Consider the following 24,593-nt stretch of genomic DNA (forward strand, 5'->3'; position numbering starts at 1 on the left):
GGGGGCCTGTGCTTCGCAGTGTGCAAGCAGAACGAACAGAAATTTGACCCTGGGCTTGAGTCTCACCTGGGCAGGATCCACATCATTTAGCATAACCACAGACGTGCAGTGATAATCCAGGACCAGTCTCCAGAAGTCTTTCACCGTGTTTGGCAAAGGATGCTGGGTGACTATAAAAGCCGAAGGCTGTTTATAGCTCTGCAAACGCAAACAAGAAAGATCCAGATATACCCAGGAAAGTGTGAAGGGAGGAAGCTTCCGTTATCTTGTGCACGTGGAGGCTTGTGACACAGGACACCGGACACATTTAACAGCTGCTGAATCCTAGCATCACTGTCAACACCAAAACAGACTAAATATAAACTTATCTGTGGAATGATAATGACAACATATTCTCACTTTGATACCCAGAAAACATAGTAAGTATCTCTTATAATTTTTTTGCTATATCTGCTAGAAAGGCAATATCGGCCCTATCCGTGATTATTTTAATGCAGAACGTTTAACTTTACAAAATATGCACAATTAAAATACTTCTACTTTTCCTAAAATCTGTTCGAGTGTCATTTATACATGTGACGGTGTTACTTATTCCTGCCACAGAAGGGTCCACATGGCTTTTACAGCTCTGGAGAGCTTCAAGTGAGTTTAAGTACCTTTTTACTGCTATCGCACCCGTGGAATTAGAGTTTCCATATTAGCCCCGCAAATATCCATTTACTTTTCCCATCAGTTGAATCGCAAATGTTCATTCAGTTAGAAGTAAACAGACTGACAGGAAGTAATGAGTTGTGTGCTATCTATCCCGACAGACCATTTTTTCCCCATGTTAATTACTGCCTAAATTAGGAGGAAAGGGAATGAAAATAATGCTGCAAACCGTATTATCCCACTTCACTGCCTTAGAGACTTAATAGCTGTCTCTTGCTCTCCGGCCAGCGGGTTAAAAATTTAAGTGCTCAGAGAGTACCTGGGGCATGTTTCATTTGTCAGTACTTCCCGGCTGGTGGTCTCCGAGAGACCGAGAATGTCGCCCCCGACGCAGAAACATACGTGGAATCTGAAATATGCTGTTGGGAAAACAGCGTGTGTCTTACAAGCAAGCAAACGAGGGCCAACGAGTCGAAGGAGAAGACCCAGGCCCCGCTCGGCCATGCTCCCCTTGAGGAACGGCTTCCCGTTTCCTTCGGGGCAGGGCAGGCAGGCTTACGTCCATGAGGGCCGCGTTGATGTAGTTGCTACTCTCCCCGTCGATGGTGATGAGGAAAGGCAGGCAGCGGTCCGGGGGCAGGATGTCCATGCAGCGGTTCTTCTCATGGTTCCGGGGCAGAAGCGCGATGCTGCAGTCTTCCACCCGCAGTGTGGGCGTCACCATGTTCAGGGTCTACACGACAGCACACAGGCACATGGGGAAGCGAACGCTGGACGGCACACCGTCTCACCTTCAGACTTCAAGTTTCCTGCAGCTGACTACCACACAGACGCTCCCTGCCCCCTATTCAGACAGTTTGATGTTTACTTCTCTTCTCTCTCCTTGGATCTGGTCCACAGACAGCACCCATCAGATATAAGGGCCACCATGGATCTGCTGGAATACTGCCGTCTGGTCTGACTAGGGTCGGACATCTGGGTGCTTGGGACTAAGAGGTTGGATACGGTTTGACTTAGAGTCAGGTACACTTGGACTGGACGTGGATATGAGGACGGCCACAAAGAACTCTTGCCCAGCAAGTGCCGCAAGCGCATCTTGCCTGGTTTGGCTGCACCCACGTTACCCTGTAGGACCGCCTGGCAAAGGGGAGAGATCGCTAGACCAGGGGTTCTCAACCGGCTCACTTTGCTCCCAGGGGCCACTAGCAATGTCTGCACACGTTTCTGGTTGTCACGACTGGTGTGGTGGAGGTCTCCTGGCATCCAGTGGGTAGAAGCCATGGGTTCTGCTAAACATCCTATAGGACAGCACCCACAACAAGGAATTACCCGGCCCCAAATGTCCATAATGCTGAGGGTGAGAAGCTCTGTGTTGGCTCAAGGGTCCCAGACTTGACTTTGAGATACTTCTGAAGGAGCAAAGTCATAGGCATCTGCCTCTCCCTTTCGCATGACTTACCCGGAACTCCTCTTTAATCTGGCTGGAGTTAGTCTGTGGATCCAATTTGTTCATGTCATAATACAGAGACCTAACTTGGGAAGCAGGGACGGAGGTGTCTCCACAAAGACAGGCTTCCAGGATGGCATCATGGATAAACACATACTGCTCCTGGAGAAGCAAAGGGGATTAGTTAGGAATGGAGAAACCAAGGTAGGTCAGGAGAACTAGAGAGGAAGGGAGGATAGCCCCCCACGGACAAGATAATGTGACAGCGGTCCATCATGGACAATGCATTCCTGGCACAGGGACACCAGGTGTAAGGACCTGACTGCTCCGTGACCGGGGCGGGGGGGGGGGTCCCGGGACCAGCAGTGCTGATGCCCACGTGGGATGGCCAACATGTTACTGACCGGCCATGTGTGGAGCGTCACAGGAAGAAGAGACACAAGGGCTCAACACAGAAGCATGAAACAGACTGATCAGAGTCGCTCAGACACTGATAAATACCGGAGTAAGCACGATCATGCCAGAGTAGCTGTGGCTTCACTACCTCTGTAATTCTGATTCCACGAGTTTAGAACTCAGTATTTCAGGTGAGCAAATAAGCAGAATCTTAACCTGTATATAATGAAAGGAGGAATTTGCTAACCAAATCAACAGTGCAAAGAAGGTCCAGGACGACTTGGTAGCACTATTGAAAAATAAATAGTTCTGAGCACTTAAAACTACTTGTTTTGAAACAATGTGATAATGACAAAAGTCTTTGTGTGTCCCGAGAAGAGTTTTTGATGTATGTACAAGTCCACAGCTTACAAACTCTAATTCTGAATGGGCACTGACTTTCCCTATAATAAATCAGCAAAGTTTTACAATATTTATTATTCACCTTTAATTATGTGAGATGTGAAAAGAGTTTATTTTTTACTTTAATTTCTATCAAGAACTAGGACTCTTTTTTATGTTTATTTATTTCTGAGAGAGAGAGGGGGGAGAGAGAGAGAGAGCAAGCACACAAGCTGGGAAGGGGCAGAGAGAGAGGGAGACACAGAATCTGAAGCAGGTTCCAGACTCTGAGCTGTCAGTACAGAGGCCAGTGTGGGGCTCGAACCCATGAACCATGAGATCATGACCTGAGCTGAAGTCTGACATTCAACTGACTGAGCCACCTAGGCGCCCCCATAACTAGGACTCTTAATCCTCAAAAACAACACCTCAGAAATGGATCAAGAGAGACAGGGGATGTGGCAACATTTAATCAGTTGTAAAATCCATTAAAAAATACATTATTATCTCTAAAGCTAGGAATCCCTCTACTAAAGAAAAAAAAGACCATGAAAGCATTTAGAGTTTTTCCTATTTTTATTTAGGTTATTTGAAAAAGGAATTAGGTTTTTGTAAACTTTAAACGGGTGGCTTTGTAAACTTTAATGCAATATCTAAATGGAAGGGAATCTTATTTATTCTTCATTCTGCTGGTCTACTGTGGGTGTAATGCCTACTTAAAACAAGCAAGTATCAACTAAGACTATGAATTCTTTCTCTCAAACACTTAAATTCCTGACACACCTTCAATTCTAATTTATTGAAGTCCCAGTCAGTATAGAGTATTTCTACAAAACACGCAAACTCCCATGATGCCAAGCCACCGGGCAGAATTTTTAGGGACAGTAGGAGAGGAACGAAATGTACAGAGATTACCCTTCAGCCATTTGGCAAATGCCTGGCTATTCTCAGGAGTGGTCTTGCTCTGGTTACCAGCTAGTTTAAAAGATATAATAAAAAGAAATAGTACTGAATCCCTGAAGCTTAATGTAGAGACTCTACTGGGGCCCTTGATACAGAAGTAGGGGCTAATTTAGGCTTCTGGCTGCAGATTCTGTTCCCCGGGAGAAGCCCTGGCCTTTTTTGTTTATGAAAGGAGAAGAAAAAGAAGGAAGGGAGGGAGGAAAGAGAGCGCCAGGTGTATGACTTTTTCTCACGGGGACTTCTGGAGACAGAATTGCCGGAGTTTCTTCCCCCCTCGGCTCTGGGAGGTGGGGTGCAGGAGGCACGGGGGACCAGACCCCGAGGATGGGCGGGGCGCAGCCGTACCTCTGTCTGTACCATGTTCACTCTCCGTGACCGCAGCTCCCGGACGCAGTTATAGATGTCTACCACGCCTTCCCTTTCCGCCATGTCCAACATGATATCGATGACGATGAAGCAGCCGGTCCTCCCCGCACCCGCGCTGAGTGAAAAGGGGGCTCTGTCAGCTGAGGAAAAGGGATCCCTGTGCTGCTCCTTCTTTTACATCTTTACTATGGTGGAAGTCACACAACATGAAATGAACCACGGGAAGGAGTACAGATCCGTGGCATTTAGCACCCTCACAATGTATCACCTCTATTCAGTTCCGACCATCGCTTCTCGGCCTTTTGGCTAAGATCAAGTGTAGTTCCGACCACCACCTCTATCGAGTTCCAAAAACGTTGTCATCACCCCAAAGGAGAGCCCACGGGCTGCCCACTGCACTCCCCCGGAGAGGCTCCGGGCGCTCGGCTTACCTGCAGTGCACCACCAACGGGCCTGCGTTGGGCGGGCTCTTGGACTTGACCTGCCGGACGAACCCCAGAAGCCCTGTGGCGTGATAGGGGACCCCGTGATCTGGCCAGCCAGTGAAGTGAAACTGTCTGATCTCTCGGATTTCGTGAACACCTCTCTGCCGTCAGTCGGTCAGCACAGCAAGGAAGAGAACAAAGGAAAACAAATGGTGAGCGACTGGGAGCGTCCGGTACCCTTAAACAGTCAGTGGGCCTAGGGCCAGGAAGCTGTGCCTTGTGGGGAAGAAGGTCATTCTTAGCTGTAACACACACCTGGAAAGCCTTATTGTAGGCAGGGGGGATGCTCGCGGGGGCGAAAGGGAGGTGATGTTTGGGGAAGGCGCTAATTTACAGGTGCAACCACAGCAGATGGCTGCATCTCTGGTTCCTTGAAATTCCTTTCTACAAAGTAGGCTCTGTTCACAGTTTGTGTCACTACGGTGTGCAGTGCAAGTCCACAGGGATAGAGAGGCACAGAGCAGGGACCTGAAGGACACCAAAGGTACTTGTGCGCTCAAGACCAGCTCCTGAATGCAGGAGGTTTGTTTAGCTCTTCCGTGTGCTGGTATGTCTTTGTACCGGGTGCCCGCTGCTGTGGGTGCACAGAGAACGTCACGGGAAGAATGAGCGAGGACCACTTTCCAACTGGATAGGCCAGAGAACTCATTTCCACTTGCACCTCAAGTTTGTGAGGTTTCTGACTGGGGCAAACATTTAATCCACGCATCCAATCACCAACAGTCTGAGTGAATGAAATGCTTCAGGCATGACTCAAGATGCTGGGGTCACAGAGATGTGAAGACAGCGCCTCCTGCCTTCGAGTGGCCATGACAGTTGCTTGTGGGGAAAAGGGAGGGTGTCTGGAAATCAAGAGGCATTTTGGCTGCAATTCTATGTTAGATCAGTAAACTGAAAAAGGTGGGTTGACTCCAAGTGAACTGAAGGGAGACAGAAAGAAAAAGACTCTAAGTGTCTTTTTTTTTTTAATTTACTCTTGTTTTGAAAATAATAAAGTTGATTTACATGCATCAATTTTTTTCTAACTATGAACCTACGTATTAAGGTTCTGTTGTAAAACAAAAATCTGTTTTTTGTGTTTTTTTTTTAATGTTTATTTATTTTTGAGACAGACAGAGACAGAATGTGAGTGGGTTAGGGGCAGAGAGAGAGGGAGACACAGAATCAGAAGCAGGCTCCAGGCTCTGAGCTGCCAGGACAGAACCCGACGCGGGGCTCGAACTCACGAGCCGTGAGATCATGACCTGAGCAGAAGTCAGACGCTCAACCTACGGAGCCACCCAGGCGCCCCCACAAAAATCTGTTTTGAAAACAAAAATTGCTTCCGGAATCAAGGCTGGATTGTAAATCTGGGATCAAATAAGAGACGAGGTCTCTTGATGACCTCGTCTCTTAGTTGATGACCACTTACTGAATACCATCTCTGTGTTGGGCCCTGAGTTTCGTTTTCTTGTATCTTAACGTTAAATACCCACTAACCTTGTCACATTCACCATCGGTCATTGTTCACACATACTTAGCAAGCAGAGAAGAAATTCAGAATTTCTAATGTGTTCGGAAAGACTAGAAGAGGCAAGCAGTTACAGGTTTTACAAGAAGACTTGTATGCCGTCAAGGTGTTCCCATGTCTCAGTTTAATAACCCACAAATGCTGAAGCTTTACTTCTCTTTGAAAATTATGCTATTCTTTAATGGAGTTTAAGCATTAAGGAATTAATTAAACCATCAGGGATTCAGAAATGAAAATCAACAATGTCATCTACTGAATATGCCCTGTGACTTGGAGCGCCTGGGTGGCTCAGCCGGTTGAGCGTCCGACTTCGGCTCAGGTTGTGATCTCGCGGTTCGTGAGTTCGAGCCTCGCGTCGGGCTCTGTGCTGTCAGAGCCTGGATCCTGCTGCAGATTCTGTGTCTCCCTCTCTCTGCCCCTTCCCCGCTCATGTTCTGTCTCTGTCTCTCAAAAATGAATAAACGTTAAAAAAAAAAAACAAACCTAAATATGCCCTGTGGCTCCAGAGTAGTATCACTCGGTGGTTGGGAGCCTACATCTCTTGTTACTGAAACCATGTAATCTGCACCAGTCCCTAAATCTCTACCAGAAGACAAATGGTTGAGCCTGTATCACCCACCAAACCCCTTAGAAAGCCCCCTTGGGCTTTACATGTGACGACTGGGGCAGGGGTGGTCCCATGAAATGGGAAAGCCTATAATATACATGTATTTATTCCAAAGAGGACAAGAGGGCCTTTATTTCTCCCATACACGGTTTATTTTTAGTTTTTGAGATCTTCTCTTCCTAACTTTGCTAAATTTCAGCTCCAGCATCCTCCAAGTCTGGAACCCCAGCCATCAGGAGATGGGCCCCCCACTGATCTATGACTCATTTTCTGAGCCAGGCAAATGCCAGTTTCTTGGATACAGAAAACATTTTCCTTAAATAAACCTCTACCCTCTAATATGTTTACTATTGACGAGATTAGCAAAGGTGATTGCTTCTGAGCCAGCTCTCATTCTTGTTGATCGACGTGGCAATTTCTCCATTTTGCTGCTTTGTAATATATTTTGGGGGGAAAATTACCAAAGGTGATCACTGATGGCAGCCTCAATATCCCAACTTTGTATCAGTTATATTTTTTGTTTACTTTTTGTTGTAACAAGGATTAATGTTACATAAAATATAAATGATATTTACTTCCTTTTCCACGTAAACACAATAGGAAGGAAGAACCCAAGACGTAATAGTGCCTAGCCCAAAGGGGGTGCTTAAGAAATATTTGTGGAATGAATGAATCACCAACTATATGTTCTGCGTGTAGCAGGTCAAACAGCAGGGCAGTATTCCTACTGCCTTCTCTGAGTTCCAGGCATCTCCCGGGTAGAGAGGCTTTGGTGGCCATTGTCAACCTCCTTTCTGCCAGGATGGTCAGGGCAGGGCATAGATTCACCCGGCAGCCTAGATCCATGAGACTTTTGAGCTGTCTTCCTCCTGACAGAATGGCAACTTTGCTATTTAAAATCTATTTAGCTTTGAGTCATCAGCTGCAGGAGAAAGGAAAGATGACAATCCCATGCATAACGAGAACTCTTCAGTTTCAAATTGCAATTGTCTGCTAGTTTTGCAGAGTAGAGCCCAGATCCATTTTTCACCTTGGGTCCCTTGATGCAAAATACTCTCAAAATAGAATCAGAACTGCAGGCCTCTCAAAGTACATGCTTGACTTTTTTTTTTTTTTTCCTTCTTCTTCTTCTTCTTTCTCTTCTAATGAGAAAGTTTAAAATCTACAAGAAATGATCCACAGAAGTACTAATGATTTGTTTTCCTTAACGATTTCAATTGCCCAGTTAGAAAATCACTAACATGTCATTTTGATTTCTCCCAAATCCTTAATAAGCTCCTCATCCTTCCCTTCCTTCCACTGATTCTCCGCTGGTTGTCTGATGACGAAAATAACTGGGTATTTCAGAAACATTTCTGTGCAGCTGGGAATGTAGGGGAGTACAATAAGAGGTTAAAAAAAGAGCAAAGGAACAAACAAACCCTTCCTTTAGCAACAGAGATGCATTTTCAGCTTATTAGAGAGCCCACTATTGTTCAAAGAGCTCCATGTTTAAGTGATGGCTGTGGATGATTTTTTTTTTTAAAGAAAAAAATATCCAGGGTCTTTTATCACTATCTGTTTTAATGCAGTTATTCATGAGTGCTCTTGCCAAGAGCCATACAAAAATCCTCCATGTTTTTTTTTCCGATCCTGCCTAAGAAGGAAAAAAAAAAAAAAAACCCCGACATCAAAGCGTGAGGTTCAGAACTTGAAGAACTGAGTCAACCAGAACTCCACATTCTTTGAAGTCTCCAAGCCTCCTGCCTGCTTATTAAAAAAGACAGGCTAAGGAAAAGAAAATGCTAAATAGTATGAGAAACAGATTAAAATAAACTAAAGTCTTTTCAGCCTTGTGATTCTATGACAAATACGGATTTGAAAACCGGGATGGGTAGTTCAAAACATCAGGGTAAATTAGCCGAAAAGCAGATGTGGCAATTTCCTTGATTTTCCAAAAAGGGCCTCGTTAATCTAAAAAGTGCACTTAGATGCGACGAAAATTAGAGTAAGGAGGAAGGCCAAGGGCCAACTGCCCAGCGGTGTACTTTTAGCCCAGGTCCTCCAAGGCCACCTGCTGTTATTAAATCAGAACAAACTTTCACTGAACAAATCCGCGACAAAACTGTTACTTCCGGCGCAGGGCTCGGTTAGGGACAACCAGCTCTTGATGGAGAAGTCTGCGGACCTCCGAGATAAAACTGTGTGTCCCCTTCACCAAAGGCAAGCTGAGGACTGGAAGGCAGAATGTTTCTCAGCCACATCACCTCCACTCTCCCCACAGCCTACCTGTGCCACTTCTGTGGATGGACTGCAGTTTGCTTCACTTCCGGCCCCTCCCTATGTCAGCAGAAAGAGGGGGAATAAGGAAATTCCCTGTTATGCCCTACAGTGCTTCCCAGAGAAGAGGCCCCATCCATGCACATGGGATGAGGCAGAGTAGAGCCATAGCACAGCATTCACGACCCAACACCAGCAAGTACAAAGGCTAAAACCAGTATGACAGTGAGGATGAATGAAGGGGCTGGTTCATGCAACACGTCCCACATCTACTTATGTTTCCAGGTAGGTCACTTCCGCTTGGAAGATCCAACAGTCCACACGGAACTGTAGGCTTGAAAAGCCTCAAGGAAGCAGGGGGGCGGGGCAGCAGGGGGGGTGGTTCCAGGAGGGGTTAGGACCTGTGTCTCAGCACTGATACTAACTCACTACTGGGAAACCCATATGGACGTACGACATGAAGGACATTTATCAAACTGTGAACAAAGAAAGAGCGATGGGCCGAACAATATCAACCAGGTTAAATGGAAGAGGGAGATAGATCGGCGTTATCTTTTGATTTGGTAGCAAAACATAGATTCTTATGAAATGGGCATGATTCGCTTCAAAGATGGAACTGAGCTATTATAGAATCCAAAGGCAAGATGCAATCTTGAGAAATCACTAGATAGAGCCTACCTGCATTCAGGTGTGACCAGGTATAAATTATCCTAGAGAAGTTAATGAGGCTAGCACCACTAACATCTGACCATAGCTTTTCCAAGTAGTGTGAAAACTTACCTTTTCAACAGCAAACGTTCTTATCACATATTCTGCCAGTAGTTCTGTTTCTATGAGGGTCACTTTAATGTCTTTATATATCTCTGTGTCATCTGGCCAGTATTTGCAGCATTTGACCTTTAGAAAACACAAAGGAAATGAAGGCTTTAGGGTTGTCTTCCTTTTTTTTTTTTTTTTTTCCTGTTCTGTTTTCTTTTTTGGAGTTCCCCAAATGATGGGCCACAGTATGACGTACGGGATAAAATTTGCACAGGAAAACAAAAGTTAAGTTGTCCACCTAAGAACAAGGTTTATTTTTTTTAGATCACCTGTGCTTCTTTTCTTACCCCAGAAGAAAATGAAGTTTGAGTTCTAAGAGTAGTAAAGCCTAGGAAGATCATCTAAAGTTAACAAGTTATATTTATACTGCAAATATCCCAGGTACCGTGGCCATTCATTTCCTGTTTATCTCTATTCAGGGAAGCGCCTGGAAAAATAAACGGTAAAAGGTAGTTTACAACATTTTTTAGCTCCTCTGAATTTAAAATTCCTTCTAGGTCAGAAGCTGAACATTTTTGAGGAGGCGTGCGCAGGAAAGAGCCGACTGTAAAGATTAGAGATTTTTCTTTTTCCTGAAGAAGAAAGTCACTATGTGGTTTTCCCACGTTAAAATTACACATTCATTTTAATCTAAGTAAATTCTATATACAAAACTTGGTAAAATATGAGCCGTCTTCCCGTATTACCAGAAGCCTGTAATCTAAAGATATTTCAGGTGGAAGAAATTTGTTGGACTTGGCCCCTTCTAGAAATTGATTTTTCATCCTGTAGCTCTCCCAGAGCTCATGGAAGCCTGGAAGAAGAGCAGGAGGCTGGGCCAGGCCAAGCGGGCTGTCCCTGGAGCTCTGTCCTTAGCCTTTTGCAATTCTGTCCTGAATTCCCGACAGCTTTTATCCATTCCTGTCGCTGTTCCTTCGTGGATGACTTCTGTACCTCTGGCCCTGTTTCTCCAAGTACTGAATTCAATTTCAAACTTGTTTTGTGGGCATTTCCCATGGAGGTCCTGCCAGCACCGCCACAAAGGCAATGTGTCCAGAAGAGGATCCCTGGTCCCCCATCAGCTGTCCTCCACTGACTCCCCAGGTCAACGACACTATGATTTCTGTAGTTACCCAGGCACAAAACCTGCCTATTCCTTCTCCAAAACCAACGGCCAAGTCTAAGAGGATTTTTGAATTCTCTCTCCAATATGTTTTCTGACTTTTTGTTCCCTCTGTCACAATCTTAGTTCAGGCTCTGGTACTTCCTACGTGGACACTCTCCCCATACCAACCCAGAAGAACCTTTCCAAAGTGTAATCCCAGTGGCATTCACTCGCTCTGCTCAAGAAGCTTCTATTTCCAATGACTGCCCGTGAAATCAGACAGAAATGAAATTTAGCCCGGTATATAAGGACCTTTTATTTATTTGGCCACAATGAACATTTTCTGCTATATCTTTTACTACTGTCCTTTTTACCACCATATATTTGATGTCTAAAGACAAATGGTTTGCCCAGATCGCAGCTACTCATCCCATTCCTTCTGCTTGGACTATTCTCCCATTCGTACCCTCCCAGCTGAAGATTCTATCCGTTCTTCAGAGTACATCTCAAATGCCACACCCCTTCAAAGTGTTTCCTCTAAAGATGTGAGCTCCCGGACCTCTCTCTCTTCTTGATCCTCTGATAAAGCGTGCCTGTTCTGTTAGTAGGACCCCCTTCTTACACTGCCTGGTCCTGCTTATTACTGGTCAGCATGCAAAGGGTGTTCAATTGCTTATTTTTGCAAGTCCTGCAAAATCTGCCATTGTATCCCCTACGTGCTAAACTAGATCCATGTAGAATTGATCTCATGGAGCAAATCATAGGATCAGCGTAGGAAGGAAAATCCCAGATTGGGAGAGTTTACAAGCAGAAGTGTGGGCTGAGATGGCCTTTTCCAGAATGCCAAGCACCTTGGTACACTCATGTTTCAAGTGCGGGACAGGAGTGGTCATTATCTTAGCTGCTTCCTCAGGAAACTTTCTGGCAGCTGATTCAGTTCAGTTCTACGTAAGCTTTATTAGCTTTACTTGGCAAGATGTAAGCCAGACATGTTCGGGGCTGGGGACACAGTGGAGTGTTAAGGCAAAGACAGTCCCTGTCCTCATTAAATTTTTAGTCTCCTTTGGGAGTCTTTTTTTTTTTCCTCCTGGAAACATTATCTGTGACTTTATAAACTATAGATATAAGTATTATGGCTTATATATAATATGCCAAAGATTTACATTATGATGCCTTTGCTGCATTTAAAATACTCCAGAATAACAGGGATAATTTCTCCAGTTCCTCTCCTACACGTAAAGTGGATCTGAGCAGACCATGCATATTTGCGGTGATGTCTAATTTGACAGCAACCCTAATTTCGCATACTGAACACACAATTACTTCACAGTGCTTCACAGTGCTAATGAACAAAGACACTTATAAGGTATGTACGGGGGGGGGTCCCTTCTATATTGGGAGACTTGCTTTACCCTTTTGTGATTCCCGTTACGCAAGCCGAACGCAGTGCATAGCTACAAATGGAGTATATATGTGCACTTCTAAAATTAAAGTTTTCGATGTTATGAACATACAATTAAAAAAAAACCACCTACGTATTTCTCTGAAAATTACAAGAGAATAAAAACACTCACACCTGCATCCTATGTGTACTGGGTATATCTTATCCAATAAAGACGCCTTGTTTGAATGCAATCGATGTAGGACATATCGCAAGGTCATCTTGCATTTTAGTCCCTTATCCTCCCCATCTAAAGATTTTCAACAGATACGGGTGCCAGGGGCTTCAACACCTTAGAGGCGGGGACACCAAAAGCCCCTGCAATGTACTGAAGGCTTAGCGTTTCTTTTTGGGACCGTTCTTCCGATTCCCTCGGGCGAGCTGGGGTTCCACAGGGAATGTCACCCCTATGCGCCCTCCGTGGTGGGCTCTGCCTGCTCTCCCCTCCACATCCCCTGTGCCTCCCATCCCCCTCTCCCCCCGCCCCCACCGGTCAGATGCAGCCGGGGCGCCCCACGCATCTGCGGCAGGAAGCGGTCCTGGGGGCCAGGAGGTGGCCCTGGGGCTCTGGCTACAGCGGCGCCCCCCAGGGACAAGTGCCGCTGCCTTCCAGGTGACCCGCGAGAGACCCCGGCAGCTCTGAGTGCTCCCCACGCTAACTCTGCGCCACATGCATCACACCACCCGTGACTAGCAGAAAGGAAGCCTTGGGGTTGCTTCCTTCCAGAAGGCATTACGGGCAGAGCTTTGTCCTGTGCGGAGCCACCTGGCTGGGCGGGCCCAGAAGAGGCCCACGAGCCATTTCGAATCCCGCCCTCTCCATCTCATCTCCCGCAATATCCTGAAATGGCTTGCCACATCTGTTTTTAGCCTACTAAAAACCTTTCTAAATTGGGTTCCTTTTAGTGTCTTTTTCACTGCTTGGACTGGTGTCAAGTTATTATTTTGCTACCAAAAAAAAAAAAAAAAAAAAAAGCTAAGAGGAAGATAGGCTTTTCTAGATGCAGCCTTTCCATGCCTGGGGAAATCTGGGGCCCGAGTCACCTCCTGGCCTCTAGGGTCTGCATACAGAGATGTTAGGCCCAATGGTTTGAGGGGCACCTGTTGGAGCCCAGGGACCGCAGAACCAGATGCTTCTTTCCTCTGATCTCTCGCCAGGCTTGGCTGCCTTTTGCAGCGGGGGCTACCTGCCCAGCTTCTAGGACAGGCTGTGCCTCCCATGCACTCCGATTATGGAAGGCAACAGTCTCCATCCTGGAAAGCAAGGCTCTGATCAGGCTCGTCTAATTACCTGGGCGCCCCAGGGCTGGTTCCACCGGGTTATCAACCAGGCATCAGCCTCTGGGCGCTGCTGCCCGCCCATCACCAGGGAGAGCTGCGGGGGTGCAGGAGGAAATCTCTGCCTCCAAGATGATGTGGGCGTGTCTTTGTTGGCTTTAAAATTCACAAACATGAAACAGGACAGAAAGCAGAATAGTTCCGGCATTTCTAACTGCCTAAAATAAAGAAAAAAAATCTTCGAAGCTGATCATTTTCAACCAGCAGCCCAGATGATCCCATATACAGTCAAGTCAAAGGACCCCTAGGGGTTTTATGCTCCTTAGGCTGGCAGCGCATTACCATTACCGACGGGGCATCCTGACATCTCTTGAGCAGGTTCTCAAACTTCAGCAGGCAATGGAATGCCCTGGAGGGCTTGTTAAAACAAGCAGGGCGCCACCCCAGTTTCTGATTCAGTGTGGGGCCCCAGAATTTGCATTTCAGACCGGCTCCCAGGTGGTGCTGCCGGCCTGTGGACCACACACCGAGTAGCCGGATTCGGACAACAGGCAAGTTGACTGCCGAGTCTGGCTCTCATTAAGGCTGATATGGGGCTGGGTAAGGACTCAAGTTTGCTCCACCTTTGGCTCTTCGTCTGTAAAGAGGGGATGATTTCAGTTCCTATGTCAGTCATTCGAAGATTAAGGGAGGGATTGCCAAATTTGTCTGCACATTAGAATCACTTTAGAGGGTGGTTATTAAATTCCAGAGCCCAGGCCGTGCTCTGTGCCAATTAAATCATTATTTCTGGGGTGAGACAGAGGTATTAGTTCCTTGTAGCTTCCCAGGCGACTCCCAAGTGCAGAGAAGTTTGGCAACCACTGTATTAAGGGATATAATGTAGTTAAAACATCTGTTCCAGTGATGTTTCATTCAAATAATGGATATTCTTCTTCTTCTTCTCCTTCTTTTAAAGTTTATTTATTTATTTTGGAGAGAGAGAGAAAGAGAGAGAGAGAGAGAGAGAGAGAGAGAGGCGGGGAGAGAGGAGAGACAGAGGATCCCAAGCAGGCTCTGCACGGTCAGCACAGAGCCCAACGTAGGGCTTGAACTCACGAACCGTGAGCCAAAATCAAGAGTCGGACACTCAACTGACTGAGCCACCCAGGCAGCCCTTTTCATTATTAAGTGATAATTTTGTGATCTGGACTACAGGTGATCATGGGACTTCAGAGGGCAAGAAGTCCACAAAAAGTCTAGAGAGGTGAAGTGGGTTCTCCAGAGAAGGAAGAAGGAAAACGCTTTGACATGTGTGCCTGGTTTCTGAGGGGAAAACAAAACCAGTAGAGATTCCAGGGCTTCCTTTACTGTTCTTTCCCTGCAAACAATATTCTGGGGACCAGGAGGATTGGGGAGCAGTCCAGTCTTCCACGAGGGTGGTTTGATGAACTCTCAACAGAATTTAGGAAATGGTGTCTGTGATTTGCAGGGAGGAGATTCCTATCCAATAGAGCTGGGAGGAGTCCCAGAGAGAGCCAGCTTCCAAACACTCATTTTCAAGACCATTACAGCTGCCGCACAGAAGGCTTTCATGCTTGGATTTCAGCACTGGAAATCACTGCGTTCTCCTGACTGCGGCTGCACAGAGTGGCTCAGGGAGGGCAAGCGACTGGCCAGAGAGAGAGAGAGAGCCAGCACGGGTCAGGGCCGGCCTTCCTCCTGTCCTCTTCATTCCTTCCATTTCTCCTGTCCGAAAATAAAGAAACAGAAGAAAGGCAGGCACAGGGAGGGCTAGGGACTTGCTCCAGGAAATGAGCTAGATGGGCGGCGGGCGAGGGAGAGGCTGCAGACCCAGGCGCTGGCCCCAGGTTCAAGGCTCTCTGCGCGGAGGGAACTCAAAGTGGATTATAATTTCTGCCAGGTCTGGCTTCAGGAACCGATACCAAGTGGAAAGCAATAATTTTAGCTACCTTGCCTCATCAGGAGCAAGAGAGGGTATGCTGGGCGGGTGCTGGGGGCTGGAGGGAAGAACAGAAACCATTGCTCATTTTTATCCAGGATCACAAACTGCTGTGTTTCTGCTGGTGCCTTCTGTATCACCAACCCTAGCAGCTGGCAGGAAGGAGCCTGGGGCAGAATGGGAAGGTCTATTTACGTGCACTGTGCATGGGTCCCAGGACTCGTTTTGCTAAGAAACTCATGAGTAAGAAGGCTTACGGAATTGAATGTGAGCTCTTAAACTGGGGGCACCATAGTGTGATCTAATAAACACATCTGTAAAGGGGTAGAAGAGAAGAAAAAGAAAAAGAAAAAGTTACTGTTTAAAGTTTTCATTTGTCAAGAGGTTTTCAACAGCCTTTTTTTAAAAAAAAACAAACAAACAAAAAAAAACAACACAAGAGCCATCCAAAGACAGAACGACCACAGTCCTATGTTCAGGGCCAACTGAGTACAGCTCTGATAGAGATCTGGGGTAGCAAGAGCTAGAACACTGCTACAAGCACAGTTACCAAAAAGAGCCCTAGCCAAGAACAGCTGGCAGCCAAGATCCCAAGAGAACAGATTTATTATGACCCCTCCCCCAATTTTATATAGTGCTCTCGCAGCAATAAAAACATTCATTCATTTAAATACCCTGAAAATACAGATTGCTTAGGTCTCAGTGTGATGGAGTCATATAGACATATAGACAAGCTTTATTTTTCTTGCCAGTGAGCTTGTGGTGTCGTAGCCAGTGACTTACGCTCTGGGAGCCCCAGTTGTCTCCCGCGGAAAAGAAGACAATAGCACTGATTTCTTAGGGAGGTTGGGAAGATCACCTGAGATAATACATATCAATACTTTGCACAAGTACCTGGCTCATAAGAGGGTCTCTAGTTCCTAGTTCCTACTTCCAGACCTGCTTCCTATGGCCCTGGGGCTTCCCTTGGGCAACATCCTTGAAAACCATTTGGAAACTGGCACTAGATCGTGAACTTCTGGAGGTCGGGAAAGTTTGAATTTGAGAAAAGCACTTCACAGCCTGAGTAAATCCCCCTTTCACGCCTTCAAGCTCCTGTTGAACTCCCCTCCCCACCCGCAAAGCTTCTGGCTTTCTATCTGGTTTGCCAACCACACCGATTAATTAATGTTGCATACACTGCCTATAATGACGCACAAGGCCACACCCATGTCCGTAACGTTTGTTTTCACCAACCGCGAAGAAACGCATGGGCTGATGTGACTCTTGTGGCATTTTAAATGTCCACTTGTAGACCACCTGAGGAATCTGTCTTGTCCCTTTTCTCTCTACTTCATGTGGATGAATAGCGTCCTAGACCTAGAGTCCAGCTAGATCAGTAAGCAACAGCTCTACATATATCCAGACGGCTTGTCCTCATTCAGTAGATCTGGCTTTGACTTTTAGCTATTCCCCAAATGTAAGTCCTCCCGCCATAGGAGGGACATTCCCCACTGCTAAGGACAACAGAAAGAGCGAGTCACATACTCTAAAGATCATTCTGAAAGATGAGTTTCAGAAACCTTTTAAGCAATGATAACATCACGTGCATATCTATATCTACATCTGCATCTATATTTATATCTATGTATCTCCTGAGGCGATATTTCTTAGAGCGAAATCTGATATATTTTTTGAGAAAAGAATCCATATTTTTGTCTCTCATTGGGAGTCTTCATTTGTACCAGGGTAACAATTTAGATCTACACGGGACTTCTCAGTTCATAAAGTTTTCTAACTGTTGACTTGGTGCGAGTCGCAAAAAGAGCTCTGGCTAGACCATACGGAGGTTACCATCATTCTAAGTTCTAGAATGATCTGATTGCATGCCACCTTGCACTAATTTTGTGGGGCCGTAGCATTATCTCTATTTTATGAATACATAATCTGAAGCTTGGAGATATGAAAAGATGGACTTAGAAATTTAGGTGGTCGACACTGTGCCTTCGATGTAGCCAAGCCTGTGTCTGAGCTCACGACAGTGGCATCTAGGCTGTCCTGCCAATCATCCAGACAGCCTCAAAAGCCCATGATGAGCAGAACCCAAACCAGGCATCGCTGGGGTAAACAGAGGAATGAGCTATGGTTCTAATGCCTGTGAAGAGATAGGTATGTAAATTACAAATCTGACTCTGGCTCACAGCAGAATGAGAGGCAAGCTTAGTAGTCATGGATACATTCCCCAGAGCCAACTGTTTGGGTTCAAAGCTTGGCCTCTTTTTTCGGCTGTGTAACCATTGGCATGTTACCAAACCTCTCTGTGGCTCCGTTTCTCCCTTTGTAAAATGGGGATAATAATAAAGTTTTATCAAGATTAACTAGATTCTTGTTTGTAAAGCTCTGAGAACATGCTTGGCACAAGTGAGTGTTTGTGAAAACTAACAAATAAAAACTGCTATTGGAAGTCAGAGGAAAGAATATTAATTCTAAAGGAAGAGATTCAAACCTGTACAAGGGAGACTACATCACAGATGAGAACAGAAAGATGAAGTTCAGTTTCCATGGGTGGACGGACTAGGGAAGGCGTTCTAAATGGTGAAAGTTGGCAGAGGCATCTCCAGGAAGCCTGAGCGGTCCGGAGTCCCTGTCGGGCTGGCGGGAGGGGGTGGTGGTGCCCGGAAGGATGGGATTCTCCCAACAGCAGTAAGGACAGTTCCCGTTTCATGGTCTCCAGTTGTTCTGACACTGTCCTGGCTAACTCTGGTGCGATGATTTAAAATAACAGAAATGGTGTAGGGATAGAAGGTGTGTATTCGAGCAGCGGAGGAGAATGCAGAAAATGGATTTCTGCAGGACCCACATTTTTAAAGGGTACTTAGTCCCTTTGTGTGAGCGTGCATAATCACTGGAACCACCTCGGGGCTCTGTGCAGCCGAGCCAGCTGCCGTGCAGGGTGGACTGCTAAGTGCAGAGTGCAAGCCGGACGTTGGGATGTATGTATGAGTGGGTTGGGTACAGGGGAGCTAGGGACAGGCGATTGCCCAGGTTCACGTGTCAGGCATCTCTGTCACCAGCCGCTGGGTAGACAGCGGACAGAGGCCTGCAGAAGCCAGATAGGGTGATCACCATAACGGATGCACCTCAGGGTTCCTAGAGCAGGTGAGCTCAGCAACTTGGCCAGATGCCTCTCCTAGGCTTCCAGGATGTGACCTCTTGGGATTAGTTACAGACCAGAAATGTTCTTGAAAACACACCCATACACACATTCTGTTAGGCAGAGGTATCTAACATTTTATTTTTAAGGACCAGTGATAAAAAAGGCTTTTCTAACCTCTCTTGAAAAATATATTTAATGATGACACAGCAGAGTGTAATGGCAAGAGGCTCGGTTGGCACGCAGGAGGGCTTGGGGCTAATTCTAGCTGTATTACAATCTAGCTGTGTGACCCTGTGAAAGTCACAGGAACATCCTGGTCCTCGGTTTCCTTATTTGCAGAAGAAGGTAAGTAGATTACACGACTGTTAAAATGATCTCAAGTTTGAGAATGATCCAATTACATGACTCTAGAATGAATTTCTTTGGAAGCCACATTGCATTAGTGGTCAAGAGTGTGGTTCTGGAGTTCCAGTCGTGAACTGACAGTTACCAGCTGTGGAACTTTGGGCCAGTTTCTTAACATCTGAAGTCTTTAGTTTATTATCTGGGAAATGGGGACAGCACAATGCCTGTATCACAGAGCCATGGTGAGGGTCTAGAGACCCACCACAGTGGTTAGCCTGTGAGGAATTTCCACTGGCTCTTAGTGGGGGTTGGCATTGTGCCCTCTTACCATTGTGTCAACACCTCTATTACTAAAAAGGGAATAGCTCATAGTCTAACATACCGGGTGCTCTATTGATAACACCAGCTCGCACTCTCTAGTCTATGCCAGGATAAGGAAGACAATGAGTTTTAATTTCAGAAGCATGGATCTGGGGTAAATTCCTCTGAGATACTCTGGGATATACTCTTGTTCCAATGAATCTCTTTGGGAAGGTAAATAGCTCTAAGGGTTAAGGAAGCACGAAAGAGGATCTTCTATGAGTCACCGGCCTCCCTGGGGGCCTCAATATCTTCATCTGTTCCTTTGCACTCTTCCTTAGGTCATCACAGGAATTGCTAAACAGAGCAAGAGACTTTGAAGAATTTAGGCACCTGCCTAATTCTTGACTGTACATTATATAAGTGTATCCTAAGTTTGGGAAATAGGTGATTCAACCAGTTGAATGGATCGAAACGTCTACAAACTCACTCTTGTTTTTGGACTCTCTACCCTGTAACATCAGAAATGAATCTATCATTGGTGAGATGATGAACGTACCATGCTTTTCTAGAAGAAAAATTCTCTGTCCTTCTATAATTTTAAGTGATAAGGGTTCTGTTTCTATTTCAAGGTAGAGAGTCTGAAGCTAAGAGAGGTAAACCCCAAAAGAATGAAGTTGTGCATAGTCACAAAACCATTCACTGAACTATTTCGCGTCTTTGGCCCTCTTCTCTGGGAGGCCCCCAACATTTACTCACATATTTACTTGGCCAGATAACCCCAAGCCGTAAAAGGCAGAGCAAGGCCTCAGAAGATGAAGTTAGCAGGGCGAAAAAGTAGATGTGGGAAAAACTTTTTGCATTCCAGATAGGACACCATTTACTGTGGGTTTCAACAAATTATTCAAGAATAGCATATACCTGCAGTGTGCAAAGTAGGGGAAAAACCAATTTCCGAGTGCTCATGTGAGCAGAACAAAGGTGGAGGCCTATTGCAGCCTTGAGATCATCCCATATTTCATGCAATTACACTGCCAACAAACTACAGCTGTATGCTGTCTATGCAGGTACAAATGTGACCGGGGCTGTGCTATAAAAGCCTCAGACGAGGATGCTCTTGTCCCAGGTGCACTGTCCATCTGCTACACACTCGGGGCCTCCACACTCTTAAGCATTTTATAGACGCCAGGGCAGGTGACCACCGCCATGCACCCCGGAGACAACTGCAGATAAAGTTCGTAACAGAGTGAGACGAGAGAGGGTCTAAGGCCAGCCCGGTAAAACAGGGAATATGGTGGAAGGACCGACACAGATGAACACGAGGATTTTCCAGGACCTGCCAGTTCAGCAAGCGACAGGGCTTGACAGTAATGACCATAAAAGCCAGCACTCCGACAAAGTCATCTCCATGGGTTTGGCCACACGGAAAGAGCTGAACTGCACGCAGCTGACAGTTACCCAGGGAGCCAGGAGAGTGTATTTGGAGAAACACTTGTTATTCAGACCTGCAAATTTGCTTTCATCCTATAATATCCTGCCGCTGTGGCAATATTGGAGATGGCTGATAGGAACGCATCAGATAACTTAGAGCGGGTAAAGCATTGGCTCCAAAGCCTGATTTATAACTCATCATCAGCTGGGTAAAAAAATCACTTCGCCTTTTTTTTTTTTTTTATTGAAAGGGACATAATGGATTAGGACGAACTGTTAAGAACTTAATGCAAAAGGGTTCATTAGGTGGGCTGAATGTGGATTTACTTCTGTCATAACCAACAGAGCTGCAGTGAACTTCATTCACGTCCATAATGAGCGTGTTGTACGCACATGTGTGACTTAAGATTTCAGCCTGTTCTCCCAACATGGAAGAAATCAAGGGAAGGAGATCAATAAAGAGAAATCTCCCTTGTACCAAATAGGTTATTTTGCATTAGCTTGTATTCTTTTGTAACTATTCTTCCACTTCTTCAAAAACATTTACTGACTATTTTCTAGTACTTTCTATGTGTCTGGCCTTTTGGGACTCACAGATGAGATAGGCTAGTCTTTGCTCACAGAGGCCTGGGGTCTGGTGGGGGAGGGCAAAATGGTACCCAAAGGTGTGCTGTTCTCTCTTGTGTGCAACTGTGTGATTTGCCTTTAATATTGGATTGTAAATGTCTTTTTTTAAACCTTTTAAAAAATTTTTTTATTTTTATTTTTAAGAAAGAGAGAGAAAGAGAGAGTGCTAGCGGGGAAGGGACAGAAAGAGGAGACACAGAATCCAAAGCAGGATCCAGGCTCTGAGCTCTCAGCCCAGGGCCGCCCATGCAGGGCTTGAACTCACAAACCGTGAGATCATGACCTGAGCTAAAGTTGGACACTTAACCAGCTGAGCCACCCAGCTGCCCCTGGATTGTAAATGTCTTAAAGGCGGGGATCTTCCCTTCTGTTTTTCTGGCCCTCACCGACAGCAGGTTGAGAGGTCATCTGATACCTGCACGTTAAGGAATTGTCCCAGAAGAGCCACAGGAGAGATGGACAAAGACTCCAAGGGGTTAAGATTTCTGCCGTGGATACCATCAGAGAAACAGGAGGTGTGTGAAAAAGATAGGAGCCTGATCCTGTCTTCCCCACAGGAAATTCATTAATTCGCTGCGACAATGCATACAGAATCCAGAAGACACAATGGTCTGCACTTAGAACGAATGACAGCTGGTTGTTCCCAATAAGGCAGAGAGCATTTCTGAAACTGAGGTAAGGATGTGCAAGTAAGGGAAGGAGGGAGGCAGAGAGAGAGAGAGAGAGAGAGAGAGAGAGAGAGAGAGAGGATGGTAGAAGGAAAGAGAGAGATACGAATATATTTGGGAAGAAACTTGGATCAGGTACAGGGATTGCGGCAGTTCTGAAAGAGGTCTAGTCTAGTTACCCAAGTGAGCAAATGTGGAGGAGGGCAATAGCTAGTCTTAAAAAAAAATGTAGGTATTACACACATACACACACACACGCTCATATAAACACACATATTTATTTACAGGCACGCTATTAGAAATTTTCTGGAAGTTGGGGTTAGCATTAGAGGTATCATATTTTACATAAAAAACTTCATTACTTTAAGCCTTAAAATGCAGTACTTAGAATTTAATTTAAAACATGGGGTGCCTGGGTGGCTCAGTTGGTTAAGTGGCCGACTTCGGCTCAGGTCATGATCTCAACAGTTTGTGACTTCGAGCCCTGCATTGGTCTCTGTGCTGACAGTTCAGAGCCCAGAGCCTGCTTCAGATTCTGTGTCTCCCTCTCTCTCCCCCTCTGCCACTCATGTGTCCTCTTTCTCTTGCTCTCAAAAATAAATTAACATTAAAAAAATTAAAAAAAAATTTTTTTTTTCAACATTTATTTATTTTTGGGACAGAGAGAGACAGAGCATGAATGGGGGAGGGGCAGAGAGAGAGGGAGACACAGAATCGGAAACAGGCTCCAGGCTCTGAGCCATCAGCCCAGAGCCTGACACGGGGCTCGAACTCACGGACCGCAAGATCGTGACCTGGCTGAAGTCGGACGCTTAACCGACTGCGCCACCCAGGCGCCCCTAAAAAAATTTTTAAAAAGGACATAATAAACCTTCACTAAGATTGAAGAATAAAGTTACGTGGTTTTCTCCTTGCTTTATTCTGAGAGTATCTGTTTCCTTTAGTCTCACATTTTTCAAAATTGTCACTCAATTTAGTAGTCAATGAAGTGTCTCCTAGTGAAATGAATTTATTTTATAACTGTATCCATTTTTGCATGTCCTTTATACCACAGTTTACCTTTCAATTAAATAAATTGGCTATCCAAACTGGGTTGATGGGCCTTAAGTAACAATCAGGGTTCTCTAACGGATCTGGGGAGAGTAAGATAACTATTTGCATGCATAAGGAGATAGTTTTCCAGATGCAAAAGTCATACTTGCAGCTACACAGAACATGATGGGGTGTACATAGATATCTCTATTAGATGACTGCAAGAGTTCTCCAAAGGAGCCACATTCTCCCCAAACCCCCTTCCTGCGGCATGCAAGGAGACAGGTGTGGTTCTGCTGGCCAGAAATGTGTGTGGAAGGGAAGACTGCTTGATTGTGCCAGTTGCTAACCCAAGGCATCGTTATAGACATTTTTGAGAACTTTCGAAAAGAGTACCTTCTCTCAAAATCCTAATTTACTGTAGTCAGATTAGATCATTTTGAAAAGAAAGTTTATAAATTATAAACCGAGCATCTTTACGGTCTGCACAAATTAAATATACATAGAACACCGACAGAATTCGTCCCGTTGGTACTTAATCACCCACTGCAGTATTCTGCTCCAGACCTACAAAATTCATGTATACTAGTGCGGAATAAATAGGAGTGGACAGCTCTGTCCTGAGGAAGCGACCCTCCTGTCCTTCTACTGAATTCATTCCCTTTTGAGAATCCAGACTCCACACTTTCCTCCCCGCTGCTGGTGTTCAGAGAGGAGGCAGTGAGCGCCAGGGAGGTCCGGAGGCCACGGGCATTAAAACAGATCTGAGCTGCACATGCCATCTGTTATTCAAATGGGTCTCCAGCCAGAACGTAAACAAGAAACATACAAACGTTCCTCATATAAACACGGAGTTTTAGAGGTCACTGGGCCCATTTCTGTTCATTGCGAGGATGCGTAAACTAAGGCCGGGCGGTGAGAATCCGCTTGGTTTAGTCCCTGAGAGATGCCCCCAAGGCCCTAGTGTTCCCCTCTGTCAGTTCTGCGAGGCCTCTGGCTCCCGGCTGCCCCAGATTCCTGTGCCGCTTGGTCCTGCTGCCACCGACCTCATCTTGCTGACACCTTCCCCGATTCGTACCTTCTTCCTAAGACAGGAACATGCCAGCTCCTACTCTAGGCTGCCCCCCTTCCCCGGCGTTCCTGGGCCTCCCTAAAATAGCGATTTGTCCAACTTCCTTAAGTCTCTCAGCCCAGGGCCTTGCTCCTATCGTCACCGGGGAAAACGGACACCATCAGGAGAGGGTGCTGGTTCAAGTTTTCTCTTTATGTTTTGGTTCCGTTTATCTAAATGCACCCTCGTCTGTCTCTGTTCTCCTGGCTCAGAGGAAACGCTGTCATCTCTCATAAGGATGAACTGAAGACCAGCGCTCTGGATGCCCTGCTTCCTGCCCCCTCGGGGAGAAAACTCCCTTGGCTGTCCACGTG

The 24,593-nt window shown here is 45.9% G+C and overlaps 1 protein-coding gene across 10 annotated transcripts in view; it reads right to left on the reverse strand.

Moving 5' to 3' along the window:
- Positions 1–24,593, reverse strand: part of PTPRM (protein tyrosine phosphatase receptor type M) — a 798,079-nt gene that overhangs the window by 21,868 nt on the left and 751,618 nt on the right. For 6 of the 10 annotated variants that reach the window (XM_019814995.3, XM_019814994.3, XM_019814993.3 and 3 more), the window contains 7 exons: positions 9,846–9,962; positions 9,075–9,125; positions 4,636–4,790; positions 4,184–4,319; positions 2,111–2,260; positions 1,211–1,384; positions 67–198 (listed from right to left, as the gene is read on the reverse strand). In XM_019814995.3, the coding sequence (XP_019670554.1) occupies positions 67–198; positions 1,211–1,384; positions 2,111–2,260; positions 4,184–4,319; positions 4,636–4,790; positions 9,075–9,125; positions 9,846–9,962 (915 nt within the window). The remainder of the gene's footprint in view (positions 1–66; positions 199–1,210; positions 1,385–2,110; positions 2,261–4,183; positions 4,320–4,635; positions 4,791–9,074; positions 9,126–9,845; positions 9,963–24,593) is intronic. The other 4 variants (XM_003995022.6, XM_003995023.6, XM_045041133.1 and 1 more) reach the window with 1 other exon arrangement.

The sequence above is a fragment of the Felis catus genome, chromosome D3 (genome assembly GCF_018350175.1).
Source record: "Felis catus isolate Fca126 chromosome D3, F.catus_Fca126_mat1.0, whole genome shotgun sequence".
In the NCBI taxonomy this organism is placed as follows: domain Eukaryota; kingdom Metazoa; phylum Chordata; class Mammalia; order Carnivora; family Felidae; genus Felis; species Felis catus.